Genomic DNA, 25,437 nt, shown 5'->3' with positions numbered 1-25,437 from the left:
AGCGGCGGTTAATAACAAAACGAATAACTACAACTGACATGGCTCAGCAAATGCCGCTCTGATAGCTCTGCTAGCAAGCAGCACAGTTTGTCGGAATACAGCACAAATTGTCGATACGACAATAGTAGATTCAAATATACGCATTACGGGTATATTTGCCATTAGGGCGCTTCATTTCTTTTGGCAGAATTTTCCTGCATTTTTGGGATCGGATTGTTGTTTATCGTAAACTCTAAGCTACTAAAAATATATTCAGGTGGTGCGTCAGGTATCGTCCAAAGTCATATTATGAATTTCCATAAAGTTAAAAAATAGTTGGTTGTGTTTTCAAGTCTTCTAAGCATTTGTTTAGTCGTTCAAAACTTTACGACATAAAACTATACGGCACTTACGACAGAAGAAAAAAAGGCGCACTCGTAAAATAGGCCCTAAGGGGAAAAGGATATTTCATACATTGAAAATTACGCCTTTGGATGTGTATTTAAAATATTTCTTTTATAGCTAACGACTAGGGCTGCCAGGCAGATTCCTAAAATTTAATTTTAGAATACTTTTAACCGTAGATCGTTCTTTGTATCAAAAATGATACATTTCATATTTTAGAAGCCAATAAATTCTTCCACGTTGGCAACACTTACCTCAACTTTTATGACTTTGTTTGTTCCGTTAATATAAGCATTTTAAACTGAGTTTCAAATTTTAAAATCAAGTAGGCCGCGAGAAAAACGAAAACTTCATAATTCTACTCATTGTATCATATTTGATACATATGAAATTTTTTATGATTTTTCCTGCAAATAGTTTTAGTTTCACCCTTGTTTTGACATTATTCGGACGTTTTTTTGTGAATAAGTGATTGTTAGTGAAGTTTGGTTCAAAAATGTCGCGTCCGCAATATTTAACTTTAGAGGAGCTGGTGAATGAAGTTATGGATAACAGTTCAAACGATGAATCTGAAAATGGAAATTTTTCAAATTCAGAAACTGAGGCGGAGGACTATGTGTTTGAAAATGACTCAAATGAAAGTTTTTTATCAGATATTTCTGAGAATATTGGACTCAACTTTGATATTGATCCGTTATATACTGCAAAAGATGGTACCATATGGAGGCCAGAGCCATACACCATCGGTCGTTCAAGGGCGGAAAACGTCATTAGTTTGAGACCAGGTTACTAACTGTGCTATTTTATATTACGATTTTTCAATTTACATACTGACTTACTTCTTTTAGGAGTAACAAGAAACGCATCTAGCCGAGTTGGAAACATCCGAGATTCCATGCTATTATTTTTCCCTACATCGATTACGAAAATAATAATTGAAAATTCGAATAAGTATGGGAAAGAATTGCATGGAGATAAACATTTAGAAATTGATGAAGATCTACTTCTGGCTTTTCTGGCTGTTTTGATATTGGCTGGTGTATATAAGTACGTTAATACATATAAAAACTAAAATATCATAAATAAAAAATTGTTTTTTTCGAATACTTATATAGATCTAAAAATGAAACTTTGCATGATTTATTCGATACTACATATGGGCGACCTATATTTCGCACAATTATGACCGAAAAAACATTTTTATATGTATTGAAAGTTATACGCTTTGATGACGTACTTAGTCGACGAGAGAGAAGAAGTGAAGATAAATTTGCACCAATTCGCGATCTTTGGGAACGGTGGGTAAAACTACTCCCTACGTTCTATAATCCTCATGATTGCATCACAGTAGACGAACAATTATTGGGTTTTCACGGCCGCTGTAAGTTTCGCCAGTACATTCCGTCCAAACCCGAGAAGTACGGTATAAAGTTTTGGTTGGCCGTTGATTCCGAAACATGTTATGTTTGGAAAATACAGCCTTATTTGGGAAAAGGAATTACTGGAGTTCCAGAGCGCAATCAAGGCGAGCGGGTCGTACTTGATTTAGTGGAAGGATTGAAAGGTCACAACGTTACCATGGACAACTTTTTCTCGTCGCATACTTTGGGTCAAAAACTTTTAAAACGCAATTTAACGATGGTTGGAACAATGCGCAAAAATAAGAGATCCATTCCTCCAAAGTTACTTCAGTGCAAAAACATTCCTAGATATAATTCAACTTTTGCATTTACTCCGGACACTACTCTTGTTTCGTATATGAGCCATAAAAACAAGTGCACAATTGTTATGAGCACAATGCACCACGACGCGAATGTTCTAGGTAACTCAAAAAAATTGCCAGAATTAATTTCCTTTTATAACTCGACGAAAGGAGGAGTTGATACGGTGGACAAAATGTTAACCTGTTACAGTTGCAAGCGAAAAAACAATCGTTGGACTATGGCAGTTTTTTCCAATATGATTGACATCTCAGCATTAAACTCATATATTATATATAATGAAATAGATCCAAACTGGAAGTCTACAAGGAAGCACACAAAACGCAAGTGTTTTCTTCATGAACTTGCCATTTCATTAGCTAAACCTTATGTTGAAAAACAATCCCAACGTACTCAAAATGGCATGCTTTCGTCGATTTTCTTTACTGGCGTCGTCAACAGTGCAGACGAGAACGAAGCTGGATCTTCAAAAAAGGCTAAAATGGAAAGTTTGGAAAAAAAGAATCGAGCAAGATGTTGTATGTGTTATAGTTCCGGAGAAAATAAAAACAAATGGACCTCTTTATATTGCAGCAAATGCAAAAAACCTTATTGTAAAGACAAACATATGGAAAATATTTGTACAAAATGCGTCAATAAAGCTTAATTTTATAACTATCTCAAAATCTAGTTAAAAACACATTGGTTTGTTTCATTTTTAATAATAATTCGGTATGTATCAAAAAAGATACACGGTATGGAATTGTGAAGTTTTTTGTAGGGCTGATCTACGGTTAAAAAGGATCCTCGAACAGGACCCAGGCCCAACCGAAAGCTTTAAAAAAGGTGGGTTAAAAATAGCTTATTCAACGAAATATAAAATCAAAAATGTATAGGGTAAATTATTATTTCTATATATTTTCACAAAAAATAGTGTGTTAACGCTTTTTAGTTAGATAAATTTACCAGTTGAATACGTTTTCTTTTTTTTTTCAAAAATTTCAGAAAGCTCCGTGTTTTACTCTCTTTTAAATTTTCACTGATATATATGAATCTGTTACACCGTCTTATGCCTCGTCTTATGACTCTTTCGCTGCTTCAGCATAGCAACGATAATTTTGTTTGTATATTTGATGTATTTATATAAAAAGAAATATCGAATTTAAAATATTATTCCAACTTTTCCGACATTTAAAAAAATCCCCTCATTTATCATTAGGCATCGTTTCCAGAGTTGGCAAATAAACTTTTCTGTGTTCGAAAATGTTCACCCACTCTAATGCACATTTAAATACATATACATATATGTACAATAAAATAATAACAATAAAAACAATAGGCCTGCATTTAAAAAATATGATTGCAATAAAGTAAACACAAAAAGACTACAACAATATATAAAATAAATAGCAAGGTAGGTTACACGGCGGCATTACAAGAACGCAAACATAGACACAATACACACACAACCATAGAGCAAACAAACAAATAAATAAATATTTTGTAGTAATTGAGCCAGTCAGCTAGTCAGCCAGTCAGCGAGAAATTGAACTGTGCACCGCCAAGAAAAACACGCCAGCAAAGCCGGTGAAGAAATTAATTTATGGGTAGAGTGGCTGTAACTCGGGAACTGGCATGAAATAATATAAAATTGATAAAAAACAATAGCAGATGAAAGAAAATTGGTGTAGATACATACATACGTACATATGTGCGGGGAAATAAACTCACAATGTAATGCCAACGGCGCAATCCCTACCATCAATACTAACGGCGCGCGAAAAAAATTGCGCTGCCACAAGACACACTGTGAATACAGAAGAATGAATGCAAATCTACACTTACTTGTGGGTAGCTGTCAGTAACAGGGGCCTGTCCCGGACTGACGAATCGTCAAGCACTTTATATATTATCAGTAGCATGAGCCCAATGTATTGCAATGCTTTCAATACACGCATTTGACATTTGCTTGTCCCAGGTGTTGGGACCGCCAACGCGGATTAAAATGGATAGAACTAAATACATGAAGGGGAACAATCGTCACTTTTAAATTACGCTTCATGCAATTTTCATCACTCTCATCGGAGATAGTTTAATACATGCAAGCTTTCTTGCACACTCACCTTAACCCGTACTAGTTTTCGTCTTCGGTAGCTCCCAATAAAGTTGTCTGTCTTCACTTTTCGCTGAAAATTAAATTCCGCAGTTACTTAAATGAACTTCTTTGCTCATTTAAGTAGAAGATATGTAGTATAGGGTTAAAATGTACTACAGGAAAACCTTTCGTTAATTTCTATTACAGAAGTCTGAGAACAGAAATTGTATTTCAAGTCGTTTTACACTTATTATTTTTGATTAACTATTCACGCTTTCGCTCAACGTTTTTAAACTTGAAACCTCGGTAAAAACAAATTCAGACCCTTTGAACTACTTATAGTACTGTTTTCAACAAAGTTGATCAGAGACATCCTCTTCCATAATTGTTAGTGTGCTTGTGCTTCGGAAATAATCCTCGTACAACGCTCTGAACATAAAATGGGAGAGTTTCTTGCAAGGCTAGGAGTTCACCAAACACACCAAATATTATTTATTTGTTTGTTGAGTAGTAAATGTCACGCTAAAACAAAAGTTTATGACACAAAGATTATAGAATATAGTTTAATCCAAAGGTGTTAAATAATGCATTCAACGCGACTTCAGATCGTTGAAATCACATTCATTAAATAATAATTTTTAACTGCAGCCTTTCAGTGACTTTTTTTTAATAAAGGTTGCAAAATTGTAGTCACTAGTTTTTCATGTTACTCAAGACTGATAAATAATTTTGCAGTCATAGGTGAATAAAGATATTTTTAAGCAGTCATTTGGTGCAGTTGCGCATAAAATATAATATTTAATTAATACAAATATAAAAGTCGCGTAAAATTATATTTTAACTCAATTGATAAATATCATTTAATTTGCATGTGGTTGCAATAAAGTGATCGCATTTAAGTGATTAAAACGTAGATGACTTCACAATCGTGTCTCGTAAAATAAATAAAAACCCACTTTTTTTAGTCCCAGTCATGACTAACAAAAATGCTTGGCCCCCAATCAAATGAGTTAGACAAGTTTACATTACTCAAGACATCCGGTGAATATGAAGCATGAAATTAAGTTTAGATATTTTTGATAAATTTAAATTTTGATTAAAGAATTGTTGTTTTAGAGATGAAGTAGTGCAAAAATAATTTTACCCTTTAATTTTACAAGGAAGTGTTGTTTTTTATCGAAAAAAGTGAGGTTGTGTGTGAAGTTTTATAAAATGCATGAAAAAAGTTGACGAAAATGAAAAGATGACGATTTGGAAGACCAAATAAAGAATTTAATTTTGTTTCTTCTTCTTAATTGGCGCGATAACCGCTTACGCGATTTTGGCCGAGTTTAACAAAGCGCGCCAGTCGTTTCTTTCTCGTGCTAACCGGCGCCAATTGGACACACCAAGTGAAGCCAAGTCCTTCTCCACCTGATCTTTCCAACGCAGAGGAGGCCTTCCTCTTCCTCTACTACCACCAGCTGGTACCGCATCGAATACTTTCAGTGCCGGAGCGTTTGTATCCATTCGGACGACATGACCCAGCCAACGTAGCCGCTGGATCTTTATTCGCTGTGCTATGTCTATGTCGTCGTTAAGCTCATACAGCTCATCGTTCCATCGTCTGCGATATTCGCCGTTGCCAACGTGCAAAGGTCCAAAAATCTTGCGCAGAATCTTTCTCTCAAATACTCCAAGCGTCGCTTCATCGGATGTTGTCATCGTCCAAGCTTCTGCGCCATACGTAAGGACGGGCATGATGAGAGTCTTGTAGAGTGTTAGTTTTGTTCGACGAGAGAGGACTTTACTGCTCAGTTGCCTACTTAGTCCAAAGTAGCACTTGTTGGCAAGAGAGATTCTACGTTGGATTTCAAGGCTGACATTGTTATCGGTGTTAATGCTGGTTCCTAAATAGACGAAGTCTTTTACAACCTCGAAATTATAACTGTCTACAGTGACGCGGGTGCCGATACGCGAGTGCGCCGACTGTTTGTTTGAAGACAGGAGGTACTTCGTTTTGTCCTCGTTCACCACCAAACCCATTCGCTTTGCCTCTTTATCCAGTTTGGAGAAGGCAGAACTAACAGCGCGGTTGTTAAGGCCGATGATGTCAATATCATCGGCATACGCCAACAATTGTACGCTCTTATAAAAAATTGTGCCTGAGCGATTAAGTTCTGCGGCTCGTACGATGCTCTCCAACATCAGGTTAAAGAAGTCACACGACAGCGAGTCACCCTGTCTGAAACCTCGTTTGGTATCAAACGGCTCGGAGAGGTCCTTCCCAATTCTGACGGCGCTGCTGGTGTTGAGCAACGTCATCCTACATAGCCGTATTAGTTTTGCGGGGATACCAAATTCAGACATCGCGGCATACAGGTAACTCCTTTCCGTACTGTCGAATGCAGCTTTGAAGTCGACGAAAAGATGGTGCGTGTCGATTCTTCTTTCATGGGTCTTTTCCAAGATTTGGCGTATTGTGAATATTTGGTCGATGGTAGACTTTCCAGGTCTGAAGCCACACTGATAAGGTCCAATCAGTTGGTTGACGGTGGGCTTCAGCCTTTCACACAATACGCTCGCTTGAACCTTATAGGCGATATTTAGAAGACTAATCCCGCGGTAATTGGCACAAATTGCAGGATCGCCCTTCTTATGGATTGGGCAGAGCACACTTAAATTCCAATCGGCAGGCATGCTTTCATCCGACCATATTTTGCATAATTTTGTTTAGACATACAAAAATTCTATTGGCTAAAAATTTTTTTAATTTTCACAAGCAACTTAGACATGAGTCCAAAAAGAGTTTTACTGACGACCACTGTGACGGGACTTTTCACCAAAGACCCGAATATTAGTGCAGTGCCGCATGAGAATTACCATAAAATAAATAACAAAAGTGACCAAAAATTAGTGATGGGTGTACATATAACATAATAACAAACAAAAGTAATGTAAATGCTCAAAGGTACAAAGCCAAAAAACAAAAACCAAGAAGAACGCCCAAAGAAAATATAAATAAAACCAATATCAAAGTAAAATGAAAAGTCAAAGAACTCACCATAATGACAACGTATCTGACTAACTGCATGCTTTAATGTCGATTTGTCAGCCGACTTGTCTGACTATCTGACAGACCTATCAGCATCGCAAGCATCAAGCAGCAAGCAACAAGCCAACAAGCCATGCCCGTCAAGCCAGCTAATGGAAGTCAAGTCAAGTAGTCACCCGACGAGCAGGCCAAACAAAAATGTAAACAAAGCGTGAAGACTCAGCCAATGTATAATATGTGGATGGATGAAAATGCTGGGCAGCACAAATGCGAGCAGCGACAACTTGTGAATTACCCGAGAATAACGAGCAGACGAAAAAACAAAACAAAAAGAAAACAAAGTCGCACAGCATCCCAAAAGCAATCACATATTGTCTGTTCTTTGAATGTGTGTATGTCCAAGTTTGCTGACTGTTTTCACTTATATGTATTTATGTATGTATGTACATATGTATGTATGTATGCAGGTAGTTGAGGCATCAAAAAGACGCTGTAGGACGGAGGAGACCAATGTCAAAGTGACGTCACCGTAGCGTATGCACTGTATTTTGTGCGAACTTGCTTTTATTATACTTTTTTTGTTTTTGTTGTTTCTTTTAACTCAGTGGCTTGTGTTCTTGTGGAGCTGCTGCCAACGCAAATGGCGTCAGCGGCAGCCATCAAAGTCAACGCTAGCATCACAGCTGCTAATGCTTTCAGTGTCTGCTTTAATGCTGATGTTGTTGTCATTGTTGTAAATACACACACAAACATGCATATACATATGACCTGTGTTATTGTAGTTCACAGTTTTCGTTTTTTGTGAATGAAATGAATGAAACGAATGAATGAAGCGGTTATGGTGTAGCGTGTCGTGGCGCATTGTTGTGGCGTTGAGAAGTGGCGCGCGCTGCCTCCAAATTTACTACGCGCCGCAAGTGTAAACTCTTTCGGAGCCAAATTTTTCGCTCGCATACATATACATATACACATGTATGTGGTGGCTTATCGCGCGTGTTCGAAGCTTACTATGTATGCTTTTGTGTATGGAGCATTTCAGGCATTTTGTGCCTTAAAGTGTAGCGGCGTCACGTTAGCAAGGAAAAACAGTAGTAGATTGCATTGAGCAACAGGCGCCCAGAAGGTGTAATAAGTGTGTATTTCAAAGTCTAGTAACTACCAACAACTCAGTTGCGACGACAGTTGGTAGACATAAAGCACGACAGTTGTTCTACTTAGAGAGTAGGAGCAACAGAAAAAAAGGTGGCATTGCTTATATGGCATGGTGACTTTGTGCGCCCAAAATGTGACTGGCAGCAAGTGACTACTACTACTACTGCTGCCGATAAGTGAAGTTCAAAAGGTGCCAACACATTTGAACTGTCAAATAAATGGAGAGAGAAAGAGTGAAAGTAAGAGATGTTGGTCAGACATTTAGGAGCGAAATTGGAGAAAATTAGCAGGCGCTGATGAAGGGTGACACAAACTTGCCGCATGCATTTTCACAGAGAGTTTCAACTACGTCATACATATATATACATATGTATGTGCATATACACATAGCCACACAAACAGGCATAGAGGTATACATACAGACGTATTGCCAAGAAGTCGCACCCCTTCCATTTAATGCCCAATACACTTGCAATGGTTTGACTTCGTGATCCTTCAGTGTCTTGTTTTCAACTTATAAATGTTTAAATATATTCATGTAAGTATGTTTATATGTATGAATTTATAATTTTTGTGTTCATTGCTCCCGCTGCATTTGCAACCACATTACCACCCTATTAAATCGAAAAGTTCATTCTTTGCATTTTAAGAATTTCTTTGTCTTGATATTAATTTGAAGCCAAAAGAGACAGTGTTACGAAATTTGCAAAAATTGAGCTAAAAATAATTTAGGCATTCAGGCTTTTAACGCACAAAAAAATAACCAAAAAAATTTAGCTGCAGTCGATTCGCCCCTTTGCTCGCTTAGTGAAATTAACCCGTATTACACGGTGAAAAATTGGATCATTTAGGAGTTGGTCAAACTTCTACTACTATCTATCAAAGTTTTCAATCGGTGTCCTTCGATATCTCTTGGATACTCGTCCGCCTCCACTAGTGCGCGGATATGTTAATGAAAAAGCTTAACAATTTGCTATCTATAAATAAAAATATATAATTGACGCGCTCACTTCTGTTAGGTGCTTGGCCGAACTCCTCCTCCTATTCGTGGCGTGCGTCTTGAGGCCATTCCACAAATGAAGGGACCTACAGTTTTAAGCCGACTCCGAAAGGCAAATACAGTGCACTCGCGGTAACTCGAATAGCCACTAAGTCGAACGACGTGCTAACTCGAACACATTTTTTTCCCTATTGACTAGTTTGTAACTCGAACAATATTAAAGCGCTATAACTCGAACAAAAAAACAAATTTATTTGTACACACATTCTTTTCAAACATGTACATTTTGTACATACATACATATGTAATAGTATATGTATATAAATTATATGTATACTAGTGTATTGTCCATATGAATATTTCGACGTTAATATCCCGTTAGTTTTCTGGGAAAAACATCTTGCATTGACCAAATTGCTTTAAATTTGTCATTTGTAGTGTATCAGTGCATGTGAGTAATGGATCGTAAAAGGTTGAAGTGTTTAACATTAAAAGAGAGGGCTGAAGTCCTTAACAAAATTAAACGTGGATGTAGTGTTACTTCTCTAGCGAAGGAATATGGGGTAGCCAAGTCCACCATAAGTCTTATAAAAAAGAAAGACAAGGCAATTTTAAAAGCAGTAAACAACACGTTTTTGGGTCCTGGGAAGAGGAGAACTTTAAAAGCTTCTGAGTTTCCTAAAATGAAAGCCGCTTTATACAAATGGTTTATGTCCCAAAGAAAAAAGAATTACCCAATAAGTGGACTCATCTTGAAAGAACATAACATGAAAAACATAATTTACAGGTCGAATTTACGCTTTATGATGTTAACAAATGGAATGATGGTGCCGAATTTACCGACACAGAAGTAATAATTGAAACTAGTGATTCTGAGTCTGAGTTTAACAACACAACTGAGACATGTGAGCGGATATCATCTGAGGGGGCAGTTAGCTCTATCAATAAAGTAATTCAGTGGGCCACAACTGAACAAGTAAGCCCCGCAAAGGTTAACACTCTTCAACATTGCTGCAGGCAAGAAAAGACAAACACACATTACAACTTTCTTTTCGGCCTAACTTTTCTGTTAAAGCTGACTTTTTTTGTGTAACTGACACAAAGACTGCCAAATATTTGATGAAAAATATTGAAACGAATTAATTATTTTAAACATATTCATGTTCATATCCATATGTAAATAAGTAAATAAATTTAATTGAAAAAAATCGATATCGATGACTGTTTTTTTAACATAGCACACTCAATTGATAAGTCGAACAAATTCGATAAATCGAACAGCGCCTGTTTTAATTAGTTCGAGTTATCGCGAGTGCACTGTAGTTTTTTTATGAGAAGCTTTTTTATGTCAGAAATACATTCGGATATTTGTCATTGCCTATCGGGAGGCGGCCGCTATTGGAAAAAAACTTTTTCTATCACTTCGTTGTCTCACGCACCCTACGCTTTCCCGAACGGTAGTCATGTACCAACGCAATCGACTACCGCGGCCGCTATTATCTATTTATAGATTGTATAGAAAATTATGAAGACATTAATTAAAAGAATACGAATTATTGACAAAATCATAAACGTAACCACAGTGCAACTGAGTGAAGACATTATCCAGGCTCGCAGCCAACCAACTGAACTTCCCGGCACATTTAGTGCGTCGAACTCGGCCACCCATTACTGCTGCGCTATTTACCAGTCAACGCACTTCACTGCCCGCTTTCTTTACAAACGCTAATGCATATTTGTACAAATTTTTATTGTCTACATTTTTCATTTATTTTCTAGAAAATTAACAAAGTAATGCTAAATATAAGCACCAAGACAGATATTTAGTTTGTTGGTGTATAAATGGGAATATGAATTGTATAATAAAATGAATGAATGAATGAATTCAAATTAGTGAACGCACATTTTGCACGGAACGCAACGTACTGGCTAATGAATTGGCGATCTGTGGTTCTTTGGAGTACCCAATCAGATCGGAGCCAATTTCAGGCCAGGCATGGCGGAAACAGTTAGGTACATCGAGGCTTTCTATGGAAAATCTCAGTGGTGCACTGACACCTGCGCGACTATCAAAGGTTTATTGAAAAGACCGCCTAACAAGGTCGTAGCAAAATTTCTTCTCAGATAGAAAAGTATTGAGTTACAAGCCGTGACTATTTAGGTGGCACAAGACAGTATACGGTCACCCCAGGCATCATCGACACTTCACTCTGTACACATATCTTGTTTGGAGGATGAGGATAGTACCGACTATTTTCTCTGAACATTTTTAGTACATTTTTGGTATTGAGAATGGACGAGCTATATTACATTTATAATCTAGACAAACTGCTAGATTTATAAAAACTCTGGAAAGTTTGCCGGGGAGTAGTGAAACCCCTCCCCTACCCTCCCTATCCCTTAAATCCTATATCTTGGTCTTAAAGTGCAAAAGTGTATAGAAGGGAAAAGAAATTAAGCTTACAATTTTATTCATTTACGCAAATTGTCATCGTCCAAGCTTCTGCGGGCGTTAGGACGGGCATGATGAGAGCCTGGTAGAGTGTTAGTTTTGTTCGTCGAGAGAGGACTTTACTACTCAAGTACCTACTTAGTCCAAAGTAGCACTTGTTGGCAGAAATTCTACGTTGGATTTCTAGGCTGACATTATTATCGGTGTTATTGCCGGTTCCCAAATAAACGACGGCTTTTATAACCTCGAAATCATAACTGAGAAAACAGTGGCGTGGGTTCCGATACGCGAGTGTGCCGACTTTTTGTTTGATAACAGGAGGTACTTCACGATTTCCTTAAACTACTTTAAATGACTTTATGACTATACCAAGTAGAATTTTTGAAGTACTTGCAAAGAATGATGGTCAGATTACAGACACAACGTCTTTTTACCTTAACATTTTCGAGAGAATCTTTTCGCAATCACATTATTAGATCATAATTGAAACTGAAAAGAAATTTCACACAAAAACAAAAGAAATATTTAGGCTTATTTAAGCGGTACGATGTCACAAAACCGGTTGAATGGGCAGAACATCCTTATATGTAGAGACTAATCTTTTCAGGATAGAAAGAATTTTAGAAAGCTTCGCTGGAAAGAACTGACAAGTTGAAGTCAAAATATAGTTTTTTTTTATTATAGTTCGGACTTGTGGCCGCCGTAGCCGAATACGTACATGACACACCAATCAAGAAAAGTATTTCTGTCCTGGAAAAGCTCCTCATAAAAAATATCTGCAGTTCGGATTCGACATACATGTAAGACTATAGGTCTCTCCATTTGTGGAGCAACATCAAGACACACACCACAAATAGGAGAAGGAGCTCGGCTAACAGATGTGTATGCGCCAAATATTTTTATTTGGATTTAATTTGATTTCTTTAAAAAAATGTTATAAAAACACGTTTCGAAAAAAATCCTCTTTGCTCTTCTACTCACGTACAAAAAAAAACTTGAAATTTGTATTAACATTGTTATTGCACTTTTGAACCCATCAACTGTGTGAACGTATCCATATGCATGTACTCCTATATTCATATGTACTCATTTTATTATATATATGCATGCATATATATATATATATATATATACATACATATGTATACATAAATATATATGTTGTCTGAAGTTATAATGAAAAGTTTTAATAATTAATTTTAGTATTTTTAATTTCCTGTCGCGCCATTTTAAGCAAGAAAAGCTGCTTTGCAAAAACAGCAAGCGAAGCAACTCGTCTTCCACTTGAAACCTGTTACCACCCCGTTTGCTGTTTTTCTTTTCCATTTCACTTAATAATAAGCTTCGAGCTCAGAAGACCTTACAATGTATACTCGGCTTTCTTTTGCATTTAAAATAAGGTGCATATGTATTTATATCACATACATATATACACTATACGTAATTATAGTACATCACAGCTATACAAAGCCATGCCGTGCACCCTCCTTGTGACCTCCTTTTCCTCGTTCTCCTCCGCACAGTCATCTTCAGACCATTCATACCCTCTTTAAGCGCTGTACTTTGGCGCATAAATGCATTTTTATTAAAAATTACTACATTAGTGCATATTTATGCATATTGCAATAACAAATATTTTATTATCCGCTACAAAAAGACCAGAAAGAAGCTTTTGCAAATATACTTAAATTGTTCAGGTAATGAATTTTGTATTACAATAGAATTGTCTACATTTTGTTTTCCTCGCGCACATTTTCCTTTCGATGTCGTCCGACGGACGACGAATGGCGAAATGCAAAATTAGTGTTATTGTTTTTGTTATTATTGTCGCTTTTTCGCAAATTAGTTAGTAATTCAGTATATTTTGTGGTTTTTTAGCAACTATTTTTCATACACATTCATCGTCATTTATTTATGCAAATGTTGAATTGAAAATTTGCATAGCACGCATACAGCGTCATATATAACTTTAACGCACACACACACATGCATATGCATGAGTAAATTTTCTAATTTGTAGGAACCCATTCACCTGCGCTTCGGCCTAGCTGCAACTTGGCTCAAGTGCAGCCTAGTGCCCCACATGTCCATGACAACTATGCGCCGAGATCTAGCCACCTTCCCTTTCCTTCCACTTATTAAACGTATGTATTTACTCAGTACGTATGTACCTACTTACATATATGCCGTAAGTGCACTAAGGCGAATCCACAATACCAAAACAAACAATCAGTCAAGCTGGCAGGCTGACAGTTAGTAAGTCAGTTAGTCAGTTCTACCATTTGACGGCAGTCAACCTATTGACGAATCAGCGTATAAATTCAGTCGTTTACTTAGTCTTGAAATAATTTTACATTTGATGTTAATGACAAAATTGCATAATGAATGTTATTTATGTAATTGTGTGTGTGTGTGTGTGTGTGTGTGTGTATAAAAATGTCTTCAAAGGAGAATGTTGCATGCAAGCATTGGGTAAATATTGACAAAAGAACGCATGATTTATATTTATTTAACAATTTAGTTGTAGTTTTTATTAAGTAAATTAAATTGCTTTTTTGTGATTTCAACTGAAATTCTCAACTAGCATTTCATTTTGCCCATTTTCTTATCCAGAAGCTGATAATGAACGAAAATTATTTTCAAATTGAGGCAAAGGTCACTAATGAGAACTTGAAACATATTCTTACTAATTTTCTATTCAACAATTGGCTTATTATCACGCGCTAGGGATGCAAGCACAATAAATGTTTTTCTTCCGATGAATCAATGTATTTCGAGGCATTCTTCTAACTCTTAAAGGCGAATTGAATAAACCAGCTAAAGAAATTTATTATTTTTTTGAACTACAAATATACATTTTTTCTTTCTAGTAGTCAATTTTCCGCGAGCCAGGACTACAGTGTGTACACACAACAATAAATTTAAATGAACAAACCCCTTGGAAGTCGTTCTTGTAGCACTTTTGCTAGGTTACAGAAAATGTTATGGTAATAACGAGAGCCGGTTCAAAAATATAAAATTTTTTTACAAAATACTTTAACATAAAATATTTTCAGAAATATTATATACACTTTCTGCAAAAATATGTGGATGCTAAAAAAGCAGCCAATAACATAAAACTCGCAGATAACCTTCTTTACATAAAAATCATAAGTGCAGGCAGCTCTGTTATTAGCAAACCTCAAATGTAAACCAGCTCAGCTGCAATTCGTGATTCCGTACCTTAGCCATAACAGGACCATAGCAATCAGCTATTCCGATCAAACTTATGGGCATCACGGTAAACGATTATAGATGCCATAACCATAACTGTAGTCGTAAGTATCTATTGAATTTTTCCCCCGTAACAGTAAGCCTATGTGAAATACTTTAAATGTTTTTGATATTTCCGATAAAAATTTGAAGATTATAAATTAACGGCGATAAATTAATACGCTTAGTAGAAAATTAATCGTATTTTTATGACAAAATGCAAATATTGTCATTAGATATTCTTTAATATCAGCTATTTATGGTTACGGCAAGACTAATCGTCAAATGCTGTAATGTTGCGGCTATAGTTATGGTTGCGGCTATGGCGTTCTGGCTGCGGCACTACCAATTGCAGCTTAACTAACGCTATTGAGGTTGAAACTCCTGATACTTTTAAATTAACCGATCTCTTATAGTGGAATTACTCTAGACGTAAACTCAACTTAAGTTGTGTGAGAACTAAAAGAAGTCTACTCAAGTTGTCAAATCCACTTACTTATACAGGCGTATGCCAAATAAATAAGAGCATACAATGTTTCATATGTTTTTCTTCTCAATTTCATTGAGCTCCTACAAAAAGTAATGTCTACCTCCTGTAACTTGAGCTGTCCCTCAGCACCACAATATAGACGTTTATTGTAAACACATCGTTCATGATCAGCCTGGACATAATAATTTTTCATATTAGCTTTTATGATACTCTCAGCGCTCTCAATTTACGTAACTTAAGAATCCAAAATCGACAGCTCTCTATGTTTCTTAACGCTAGAGTAATTATTTATTCATGTTTCCCATTTCGCAGCCTGCTGTTTAGTTTGTTAAGTTAAGTGTGATGTTAGAGTAATTAAACCATAAACTGTAGTTAAGTTCTTGGTGGAAATAGGTCATACATTTTTTTAAATTAAACTTTTATTAACAAGTTTTCTTCCTTTGTTTGTAATACTTACGTGGTGCTGCTAATTTAAAACTTGTGGAGCCTTCAAAAAAAAGTGTTTCTACAACATGTATTGCATAAATATATAATCTTTATATATCTAATCTAATCTGTATATATTTCTACTGGGGCTTACCACCCATGTTCTGCACCATCAATTAGCATTCTTCGTCGGTTCGGCGGACGCTGTTGCTCTTTTTCTCTACCATCGCTTGTCATATTGGGCTATCTTCTATTTCTTGTTGAGTCTTATTATTTTTAAAGTAGTTGGTATATATATTATATATATATAATTGGCGCGTACACCCTTTTTGGGTGTTTGGCCGAGCTCCTCCTCCTATTTGTGGCGTACGTCTTGATGTTGTTCCACAAATGGAGGAACCTACAGTTTCAAGCCGACTCCGAACGGCAGATATTTTTATGAGGAGCATTTTCATGGCAGAAATACACTCGGAGGTTTGCCATTGACTGCGGAGGGGCGACCGCTATTAGAAAAATGTTTTTCTTAATTTTGGTGTTTCACCGAGATTCGAACCAACGATCTCTCTGTGAATTCCGAATGGTAGTCACACACGAACCCATTCGGCTACGGCCATCCCATTCGGCTAAAATAAAAAGGACTATGTCTCTACGACGAAGGATAGTCAATAACGTTACCCTTTAAGGGTTAAGGCGACAGAGAGCTCATCTAAAATACTTTTTTCAGCTCCATTAGATTTCTTCTTTCGTTGAACTTTCTGAAGTTTTCTTCAAATCATATGAATCGAATTCTTCATGGATTTGCCAGTGTATATTTCGTATTTTTTCGTTCACATTACTAAACTTTTTTGCTATGCCACATAATCTGGATTTTTCAAAGAATCTATGAAACAAACTGTTGAGTAATTTCTGAAATATTTTATATAAAAAATAGCGTGCCTCGAAATTTTTGACCAGATTCTCTTTCTGCTGGAACACTGAAAATAATAGCGGTAGGCCAATAGCCTTTGCTGCTACTTGCCTTAATTGTATAATAATTATATTTATAATTATAAATAAAAATATCAATGTATAAAAAATTATTGTCAAAAATGCGCCTATACCTGAGACAGTGTTTGACAAAGACGATAAGGCAACGATAATTTATCTTCTCATTAAAAAATGTAGTATATGAGAACCAAGAGTGATAGAAATAAGATTGCGCCCATCAGAGAGTACGTGACGTCACGTTTTTCCATTTGCTCTTCGCAATAAATTTAGTGCTTTTTTATACCGAAAATGCGAAAATTTTGAAGTTTCGTGTTTGTTTCTTTTTTTTTAATTTAAAGCTACCGAAACTTTAAGTTACAAAAAAAATGTATTATTATACAAAAGAAGCTTAAAAAAGGCCACTCTTAGAAGATTTTAGTGCTAGTGAAAATTAGTTGGTTCTTATAAAATTTGATATTTTGAAAGTGTGAATTTAATTTTTTGCTCATTTTAATGTTATGCAAGAATATTAAATGTCCCTCTCTCAAATCTTCTTAAGATTGAAAACTTTTTACACATTTTAAAAGGCGTTTGAATGCATCTGAATGCGGATTTAAAACAATAGAGGTGTAATCGTTTCTTTCGGCCATCAATCCTTAGTGACACATAGGGCATCAAGAGGTGTATTCATTGTAAAAATAAGCAACAAAATACCAGAAAATACTAAAGAAACCATACTGACATTTTTACAAAAAGAGTACCTTATCTAGTTACATAACCTCAATTATAGCACATAAGTCGTTCCCTTAACAAAAGAGTCTGGCTTAACAAAAGAAACTCATTTATTAAAAACAAAAGCGCACATTCTAAAGACAATTTGTCAATTTGACAAGTGTTTCAATAAAAATTTGTTGTAGTATTATTTTCTTTGAATGGGAATTTTAGTGCGTTTTTATACCCAAAGTTAGGCAACACTCACTGAAGTAGCGAGAGAGAGATTTGACTGCCGAAAGCAGAGGAACACTAACAACACCTGCAATTGCGGGCAAAGCCACCAGATGTTAAAAAAAAGTAAAGCTAAATAAAACTGCGTGAATTATTTACATAATTATTAAAGAATGTATATTTTACAAAATTATAAACATTACATTTAATTAGAACAGGCTAGAAAAATGGCATGAAGAAAGAACTAAAACTCCAAGACTAAATAACAAAAATAAGCTAAATCAAGTTACGAAAATGGTAATCTGGCCATACTGGAGCTAAAATCACGTAACTCGTTGTCAAATTCGCTGAGAGCAAAGTATGAGTATGAGTATGAGAACCTAAATTACTTAATTTCTTTAACAACTTATAGCTGTAGCTGACATAGTTGACACTCGAATTTTGTATCCAAAAACTAGCTGGAAATATACAACCGAGGATACGGAGGATATTATGCCATTAACTGGCTCTTGAAAAAGTGCATTGAAAGCAGTGGCGGATCCAGGATTTCATAAAGGGGGGTTCCGGGGTATTTTAGAAGGGTGTTTTTATTAAAAATCAATTTCGTGAATAAAATATGGCATTATTCGCGCTGCATGTCGTGACTAGCCGATGAAAAAACTAATAGCTCTAGATATCTTGTAAAAAAAATTCTAAAAATAGTAAAGGACTTTGATTCAAAATTACAAGAATAATTGGCGGTTTTTATACATTGTGGGACACCTTCATAAATAACTACGCCTATTTAAGATACAATATATTATAACATGTGTTGGAGCCAACTTGCAATTCAACCATGTATAGTTTAAGTACGAAAAAAATATCAACCCTGTTTGTAACTTCTTTACTTCTTCTTCTTGTATTAATGCTTACTGTGACTCAATTCACTCCAATAAAGTTCTTCAAACGAAACGGTCGTGTTTATATATAATATTATATATTTAATTGCGCTTTTCTCTAACAACGTGTGTTGCTATATAACGGCAAGAAAGTTACCATGAAAGAGACGTTGCAGCTTTTCCTTATCGTAACGGCGACACCCTGTGTACTGTTAACTCGAAATTTTAAATAGCGCGCCAACGAAATCGCGATGACGGCGCCGAGTGATTTTCCCCTAAGTTTTTTTGGTGAATAACTAGGCTATCTTTAAACATGCATGAACATGCTTCTATTCTTTTGTTTCTTTCAACGAGCAGAATACATTGTGTCGAGCATTTGTTGACAAGTAGTTAATGTGATTGTTAATACGCCTCCTAACATAAAGAGAACATTATTTTCTTATTTCGAGCGCCTTGATCCAGAATCAGAACCAAAAATAAAAAAGAAGGAAAAACAGGTAAAGTTAAAAATTTGTATCCAAGAACAGTCAGTGTACAGTTGGTGCTCAAATTAATAGAATCACTATGAAAAATTCAAGTTTCAGCCATTTAACTGATAATAATCAAAGAATAGTCTATTTTTAATATGTTGTTTATTAAATTTCTATAATACGACAAAAACAATATTCAAACCAGTCTTTTATTAAAAAAATATCAAAAAAAAATCAAAAAATCAATATTTTACGTGAGCACCTCGTGCAGCAATTAAAACCGGAATCTTTTTGGGTATGCTTTCAACGCATTTTAAGCAGTTTGTTTTTATTTGGTCGTCATTTTTCCAAATATTTTGCAGTCTTTCGCTCAGTTGTTCTTTATTTGTAATATTATCTTTCGATATTTCTGTCTTTGTTGACTCTTAAAGGTTCTCAATTGGATTGAGGTCTGGTAAGTTTCCTGGCCAATTAAGAACCTGAATTTTTTGCTCTTCCAAAAAGCTGCTCACAAAAAGCCAAATATATCGAACGGTAATTTCGAAAAAGCAATGATTGCTACAATGTTTCACATTATACAAAAAAGTAGCATTTCCTAACATTTTTGCAAACTACACGTCATTAAACTCGGCAATTTGTTCCTCTACAGTATGATTCTAATAATTTGAGCACCCACTGTAAGTAAAAAGTTAACGTTTTTTGTACAAGATATTTTACTGTAAATAATCATTCTGTGTATACAATAACAAGTTTCAAGCGAATTACATTAAATTTTCGAAAGATCGTCCACCATATTGGATCAGCCATTTTTAATTTTAAAAAACTAACATCAGATTCGTAATCAGCGACACCAATGTCGAACATACATAGTTTTTTAAGCATCTGTTGCGCCATTAAGAGGGCGTTAAGAAAATGAATTTGCATGTCTAAAAGTCTTAAATTCAAAATAGTATAACTTTTTTTTTCATTCATCCTAGAAGTCTTTTAAAAAATGGGTTTTAAAGCTACAGAGTATTACTCTGCGATTCCGTTGTGGAAAATAAAAAAAAAAATTTACCTTACTCAAAAAAAATTCATAAAGATGTCCAAAATCGGCATTTCTTGACTATTTAACCACAAATTGCCAAAAGTCCTGACGTGCTGGAGCATTTTCAAGATCAAATTCGTTTTCAGCACAAAAAAAACTTCAAGAGACACTCGTAGCCGTTTTAGAAATTGGACAAAAATGAAATTACGCAGGCCCGGACCCGAAAACCCCCCCCGTGGATCCGCCACTGATTGAAAGCGTATATTAGTCGCTTATAACTGCCATGCTTGTTGGGTCATGTTCTTCCCTATAAAAGCAGGAATCCTCCCATGAAGTTAGAAAACAACAGGTCCCAACATTTTTGGATTGCTATTATTTAATTATATAGAGCCCAGAAATATAAAAAACATTAAAAAGCTGTTCACTCACCCTTTCTTCCTCGCGTATCATCTCAGCAATTTCAGGTTTAATCTCCATTTCCTCATGATGTCCCACCGTTGAACTCAAATTTGACGCACTACCTGCACCCGTGCCCGCTGCACTTGCACCACCAGCTCCAGCTGCTCCAGCAGCCAACGACGCACCAAGTGCGGAAGCCATAGCCGCATGTGACTGTGCCGCTGCATGCAATTGATGTTGGGCGGCTAACTGCTGGGCGGCGGCTGCAGCGTGTTGATGATGATGGTGTGAGTGGTGTGGATTAACGCTGAGAGCAGCAGCTGCAGCGGCCGCGGCAACCGGATGGGAATGTACATTCAAGGAAATACCGCTAGCATTGGCTGCTACTGCCGCCGGTGAAGACATTGCACCTTTGAGGCTATTAGCAGATGTCAATGATGGTGAGCTACTACGGCCTGAAGGGCGATACGAATGGCCAATGGCGTGCGATATTGGTGTGGTCGGTGTGTTCGGTGTGGAACTAGCTAGCGTAGGTGTAGAAGTACCGGCAGTCGGTACTGTTGAGAGTGTTATGGTGGCGGACTGTGAATTATTCTGATTGGCACTAGCTGCTGTTGAGTTACTGTTGTTGGGGTTTGGCGAAGCGAATGGATTACGTACAATGGTCGAAGTGGTCATGGCAACGGGTGGCGGTTGTGGCATAGCATCAGCATCAGTATCAATTGCTCCATCGGCGGCATTGACAGCCGAGTTGGAGGTGCGACCTTCTAGGTTGGTATTCGAAGTTATTGATGTTGAACCGCCAAAACGGGCAATGTTGTTGGTTTCGGTGAAGAGGCCATCTCTTGAACGTTTGCGCTGACGCTGTGCATTCAAATTCATATCGACCATTGCAGTATCGAGCATGCGCGCGCGTTTTGGCTTCTGACCGCCATCCTCGGCACTTTCTGTATCCTCATCGCTCTCGGCTTCCTCGTCATCGTCAAAAATAGTCATGCGCTGTTCGGGCATCATGGGATGTGGTGCGGCCATGCCATGTCCACCACCGGCACTCACCTCCGCTAGACCGCGTATCTTTAACATTTCGGCAACTTTTAGCAACGGATTTATTTGCTCTTGACTCACATTTATCTCACCCTTATACATGAACTCCATTATGGCCTTCAGCTCTTCCCATCGCACATCGCGCATAATGATGATCGGATGTTGGCAAGGATTATCGTAGAATAGTGCCTGGAAGTAAGGCGAGCAAGCGGATAACACCATTTTGTGCGCCTTGATCGATTGACCCTCACAAGCAAGCGTCACATCAACGAACGATTCATTTTGTAACAGCTCGTCGAAGACATTCGTCAAATTTGTTTGATAGTTGTTCCAACGCAAACAGAATTGCTGTTGTTGCGTATTAGTTGCCATTGCAGCTGCTGCGGCCAATTGCTTTTTCGACTTCAACCCAATAGGAGAAACCGATTTGCGTGCCGTTAGTGATGTTGGTGCTGTCGACTTCGACAATTTCGATAAACGCATTGGTGCCGACATGGCTGCTGTTATGGGCATATGCATGGATGAGTCCAAACCCCGGCGCTGCTCAAATTCAAAGAGCGCAGCATTCATGCGTGTCAATAGCTCCGCGGACGCCGAGTCTAAGCTGTGTCGATGATGATCGGGAGAAGTGGGCAGCGAGCGTGACTTTGGCATTTGTACGTCAACACGCAAATCAGGATCATCGTCAAGTGCCGAACTCAAGCCCACCACTTCGCTCGTGGTGAAAGGACGTGGTGGCGGCGTTATATCGCCGCTTACTAAAGCTCCCACAGTCTTTGATGGTGGAGCGACGGCGCTGTTGTCGGTTGCTGTATCAGCAGCTGCAACACTCTCAAACTCCTGTGCCGGTCGCTGTTCCATAGTGTCTGCTTCTGACGTTACAATTGTTGTCGATTGTTGCTGCTCTAGCTGTTGTGCCGCTGTCGCAGGACTCGCCATCTCGTTATGTACTATTGGTGTAGTTGTTGGTGAAATGGCTACTTTGGCGTCAACTTTATTGCTACCAACGTGAAACGGGGAGGCTGTAGCGCATGCGCGTGCGTTCCCTTCACTCTCACTGATCTCGGGCACAGGCGATTGATAACTGGCGATTAGGCGTTCTGCCGTTTCTGTATGCTTTTGTGTATAGTCAATAATGTCTTTTGTCATATCCATTATTGCGTTTTTTAGGTGAAGTGCAATTTCTTCCGATTTTTTTTTTTTTTGACAATTTCTGAGCACTCAATATTTTAAGTGATGCACATTTTTCTGCTAGTTTATTGTTTTATTTTCTGTACATTAGCTCTTCTGATTATAAACTTTTCCAATTATGCAATTTGGATGTAAATATATATTTTTATTTCTACTGCAAAAAAAATAATTATTTTTAAATTATTTAATTTTAGTTAAATGCAATGCACAAGTAAATCGCCACGAATTGGCGTTGCATGCTTCCGTCTCACGCCAAGCTTCAACTGTGGATAGGTTTTTCTGAAACCGTCCAATTTGTATGCGCTCTCATATTAAGAAAGCATTAAAAATAATTGTTTTAGATATTAGAAAGTATTTTATTAATATTTTACATAAACCTGTTTATGGCTTAGAACTTTTTTGCAAAGTGACAAAATTATTTAATACTAAATAAAAATATTAACTGCCTTTATCATATACATAAGTACATATATGTGTATTCGAATACATTTCTGTTATCTAACTTAGCGGTACTTTTTACAAGCATATTTACTCCCGCCAATATCTAAAGTTTTGTCTCACACATTCCGAAAAATATTCCGCAAAATGAGTGCAACGTCTTTATATGCCAAGGTCAGGTTACGTTGAAATTATTGGAGCAAGAGGGATGATTTTTCGAAGACAACGCGCGATCCGACCACTACTCTGATGCAGTGAACCTAGCCAATACACTTATTATCTGACTTATGACTGCCTCTGCCGTGTAAAATCAAGAAGTTCCTTATTTCCCATATAAACATGGAGTTTCCGTAATACTAGCATGACAGACACGTGACAGATATTCTACATGGCACACTTATCAGCTGCTGCAAAATTTTATAAAACCAGGAAAACAGATGGAACCAAAGTTAAAATTGCCTACAAATATTGGATTGTCGAAGGAAACTAAGATGTGGCCACACTTCAAATATATTTTTAATATATGTATTGTAAAACATACTTTAGTTCAAATTTTTCAATACTGTTTTTGCTTACTACGATAAACGTTACATTTTTTAAGCTGACGGCAAAAAATATATAAAAGAAAGCAGGTGCAGTTCCCAAATTGGTGCGTCAAAAAAACTCGGCTGGAAATTAACCACGCAAAAACTAATTGGAGTCTGCATTGATTTGGTTCGGGAACTGGACGTTCTTGCCTTTTTATATTTTTTCTGTCGGCTTGAACCGAAAACATATGATTTTGACAAGAAAAGTTTGAATCTTGGTTTGTGTTGAATGCGATCCTACGCAGTACATCTCAGAACACTTCTACATTTCAATGGTATTGTATATTGTACGCTATTGTAGTACTCCAGTTGCTATACGTTCCATATCATAGTACATTTTGCCAGTCTGGAATATTAGTGTTGGGCAGTGGCAAATAAGCTGTTACACATTTCCTTCTTCTTCTTCATTTAGTTCTTTATCTTTAATATAAAGATGGCCATTGCCGTAACCAATGTGTCTGTTCTGGAGGAATGAGGATGTCAAAATGGAATCGATATAAAATTACAGATATACTTAGATTGCGGATAAAAATCTCACTATGTGGCAAATGAATACAGAATGATTGGTAATAATAGACGGATGACGAGTTCCAGAACTATTGTAGTTTTCCCCAAAATCCGGTTTTCGTTTTTTTTTAATATGAGTTCGTTAGGAACATGGTCACTTCCTTCAACCATAATGATCTGTTTCGATATCGCTAAATCACACGATCACCTCAGATCCATCTGAACCAATTGCGATCTTTGACTAACTTTTGTATTCTCTTTAAGTATCGGCAGGTATCTCTGATAATTTAGTCTTCTGCATAACTCAGAAACCATTAACTATTACAGGTCTGATTGCACATCTGCCTATATAGCAATGCTTTCTTTTGTTTTCTTAGAGCCTCTACCATTAAGAATACACTCTTCCTTTTTTGCTTCAAAATAGTTTTGTCCGTCACGTAGCCTAGGCCGCATGCGTATCATATACTTTGCCAACCAAAAATTCAAAGTTGAGTAAAAAATAGTTTACTAAACATTACCTGTGAAATAATATCTAAGCAAATCAATCATGAAACATTTAGGGTTCCCAAAATGAGAAAAGTTCTCAAATTCAGCAAAAAAGTGAACGAAGTAGGAATTTATTAATTTGTCTAAGCTAAGAGTTATTCAGCAAAAGTTGAATTGAGAAATTTAAGTTATTTTTGCTTTCTCTAAAACTCTTTTCATTTGTATTTTGATTGCGCTAATACTTTTTTAATATATTTTTTGCTATTTAATATATTTTTGAATCAATATAAGCATATTTTTAGTAAAAATGTCCCTGTCTATCATATTTGACACTTGAGAACTAAAGAGCTGCTGTACACAAACAGACAAACAATGGAGCGCATAAAGGTCAAAATAAAGACTTCCATCACTCAAAATCATTTTTTCATATACAATAGTAAAAAGAGTTGCTTAAAAACAAATTTGGGTAGTTCATTTTACGCCACCTTGTATAAGTGTTTTAAGGATTCTTTAA

At 36.6% G+C, this 25,437-nt stretch overlaps 2 protein-coding genes across 2 annotated transcripts in view; both read right to left on the bottom strand.

Moving 5' to 3' along the window:
* The window catches only part of LOC129241958 (protein bric-a-brac 2-like), a 119,170-nt gene extending 111,228 nt beyond the window's left edge, over positions 1–7,942 (bottom strand). Inside the window, exon 1 of the mRNA XM_054878508.1 lies at positions 7,787–7,942. Coding sequence (XP_054734483.1) covers positions 7,787–7,942 — 156 coding nt within the window. The remainder of the gene's footprint in view (positions 1–7,786) is intronic.
* A 12,015-nt stretch (positions 7,943–19,957) lies between these two features.
* Positions 19,958–22,913, bottom strand: LOC129241957 (protein bric-a-brac 2-like). Its single transcript, XM_054878507.1, has 2 exons — positions 20,701–22,913; positions 19,958–19,975 (listed from the first exon to the last, which is right to left on the bottom strand). The coding sequence occupies exons 1-2, from the start codon at positions 22,867–22,869 to the stop codon at positions 19,958–19,960; spliced, it is 2,187 nt and encodes a 728-aa protein (XP_054734482.1). The 5' UTR covers positions 22,870–22,913.
* Between the last annotated feature and the right edge of the window lie 2,524 nt (positions 22,914–25,437).

The sequence above is a fragment of the Anastrepha obliqua genome, chromosome 3 (assembly GCF_027943255.1).
Source record: "Anastrepha obliqua isolate idAnaObli1 chromosome 3, idAnaObli1_1.0, whole genome shotgun sequence".
In the NCBI taxonomy this organism is placed as follows: Eukaryota; Metazoa; Arthropoda; class Insecta; order Diptera; family Tephritidae; genus Anastrepha; species Anastrepha obliqua.
This window is presented reverse-complemented; position numbering and strand designations above follow the sequence as displayed.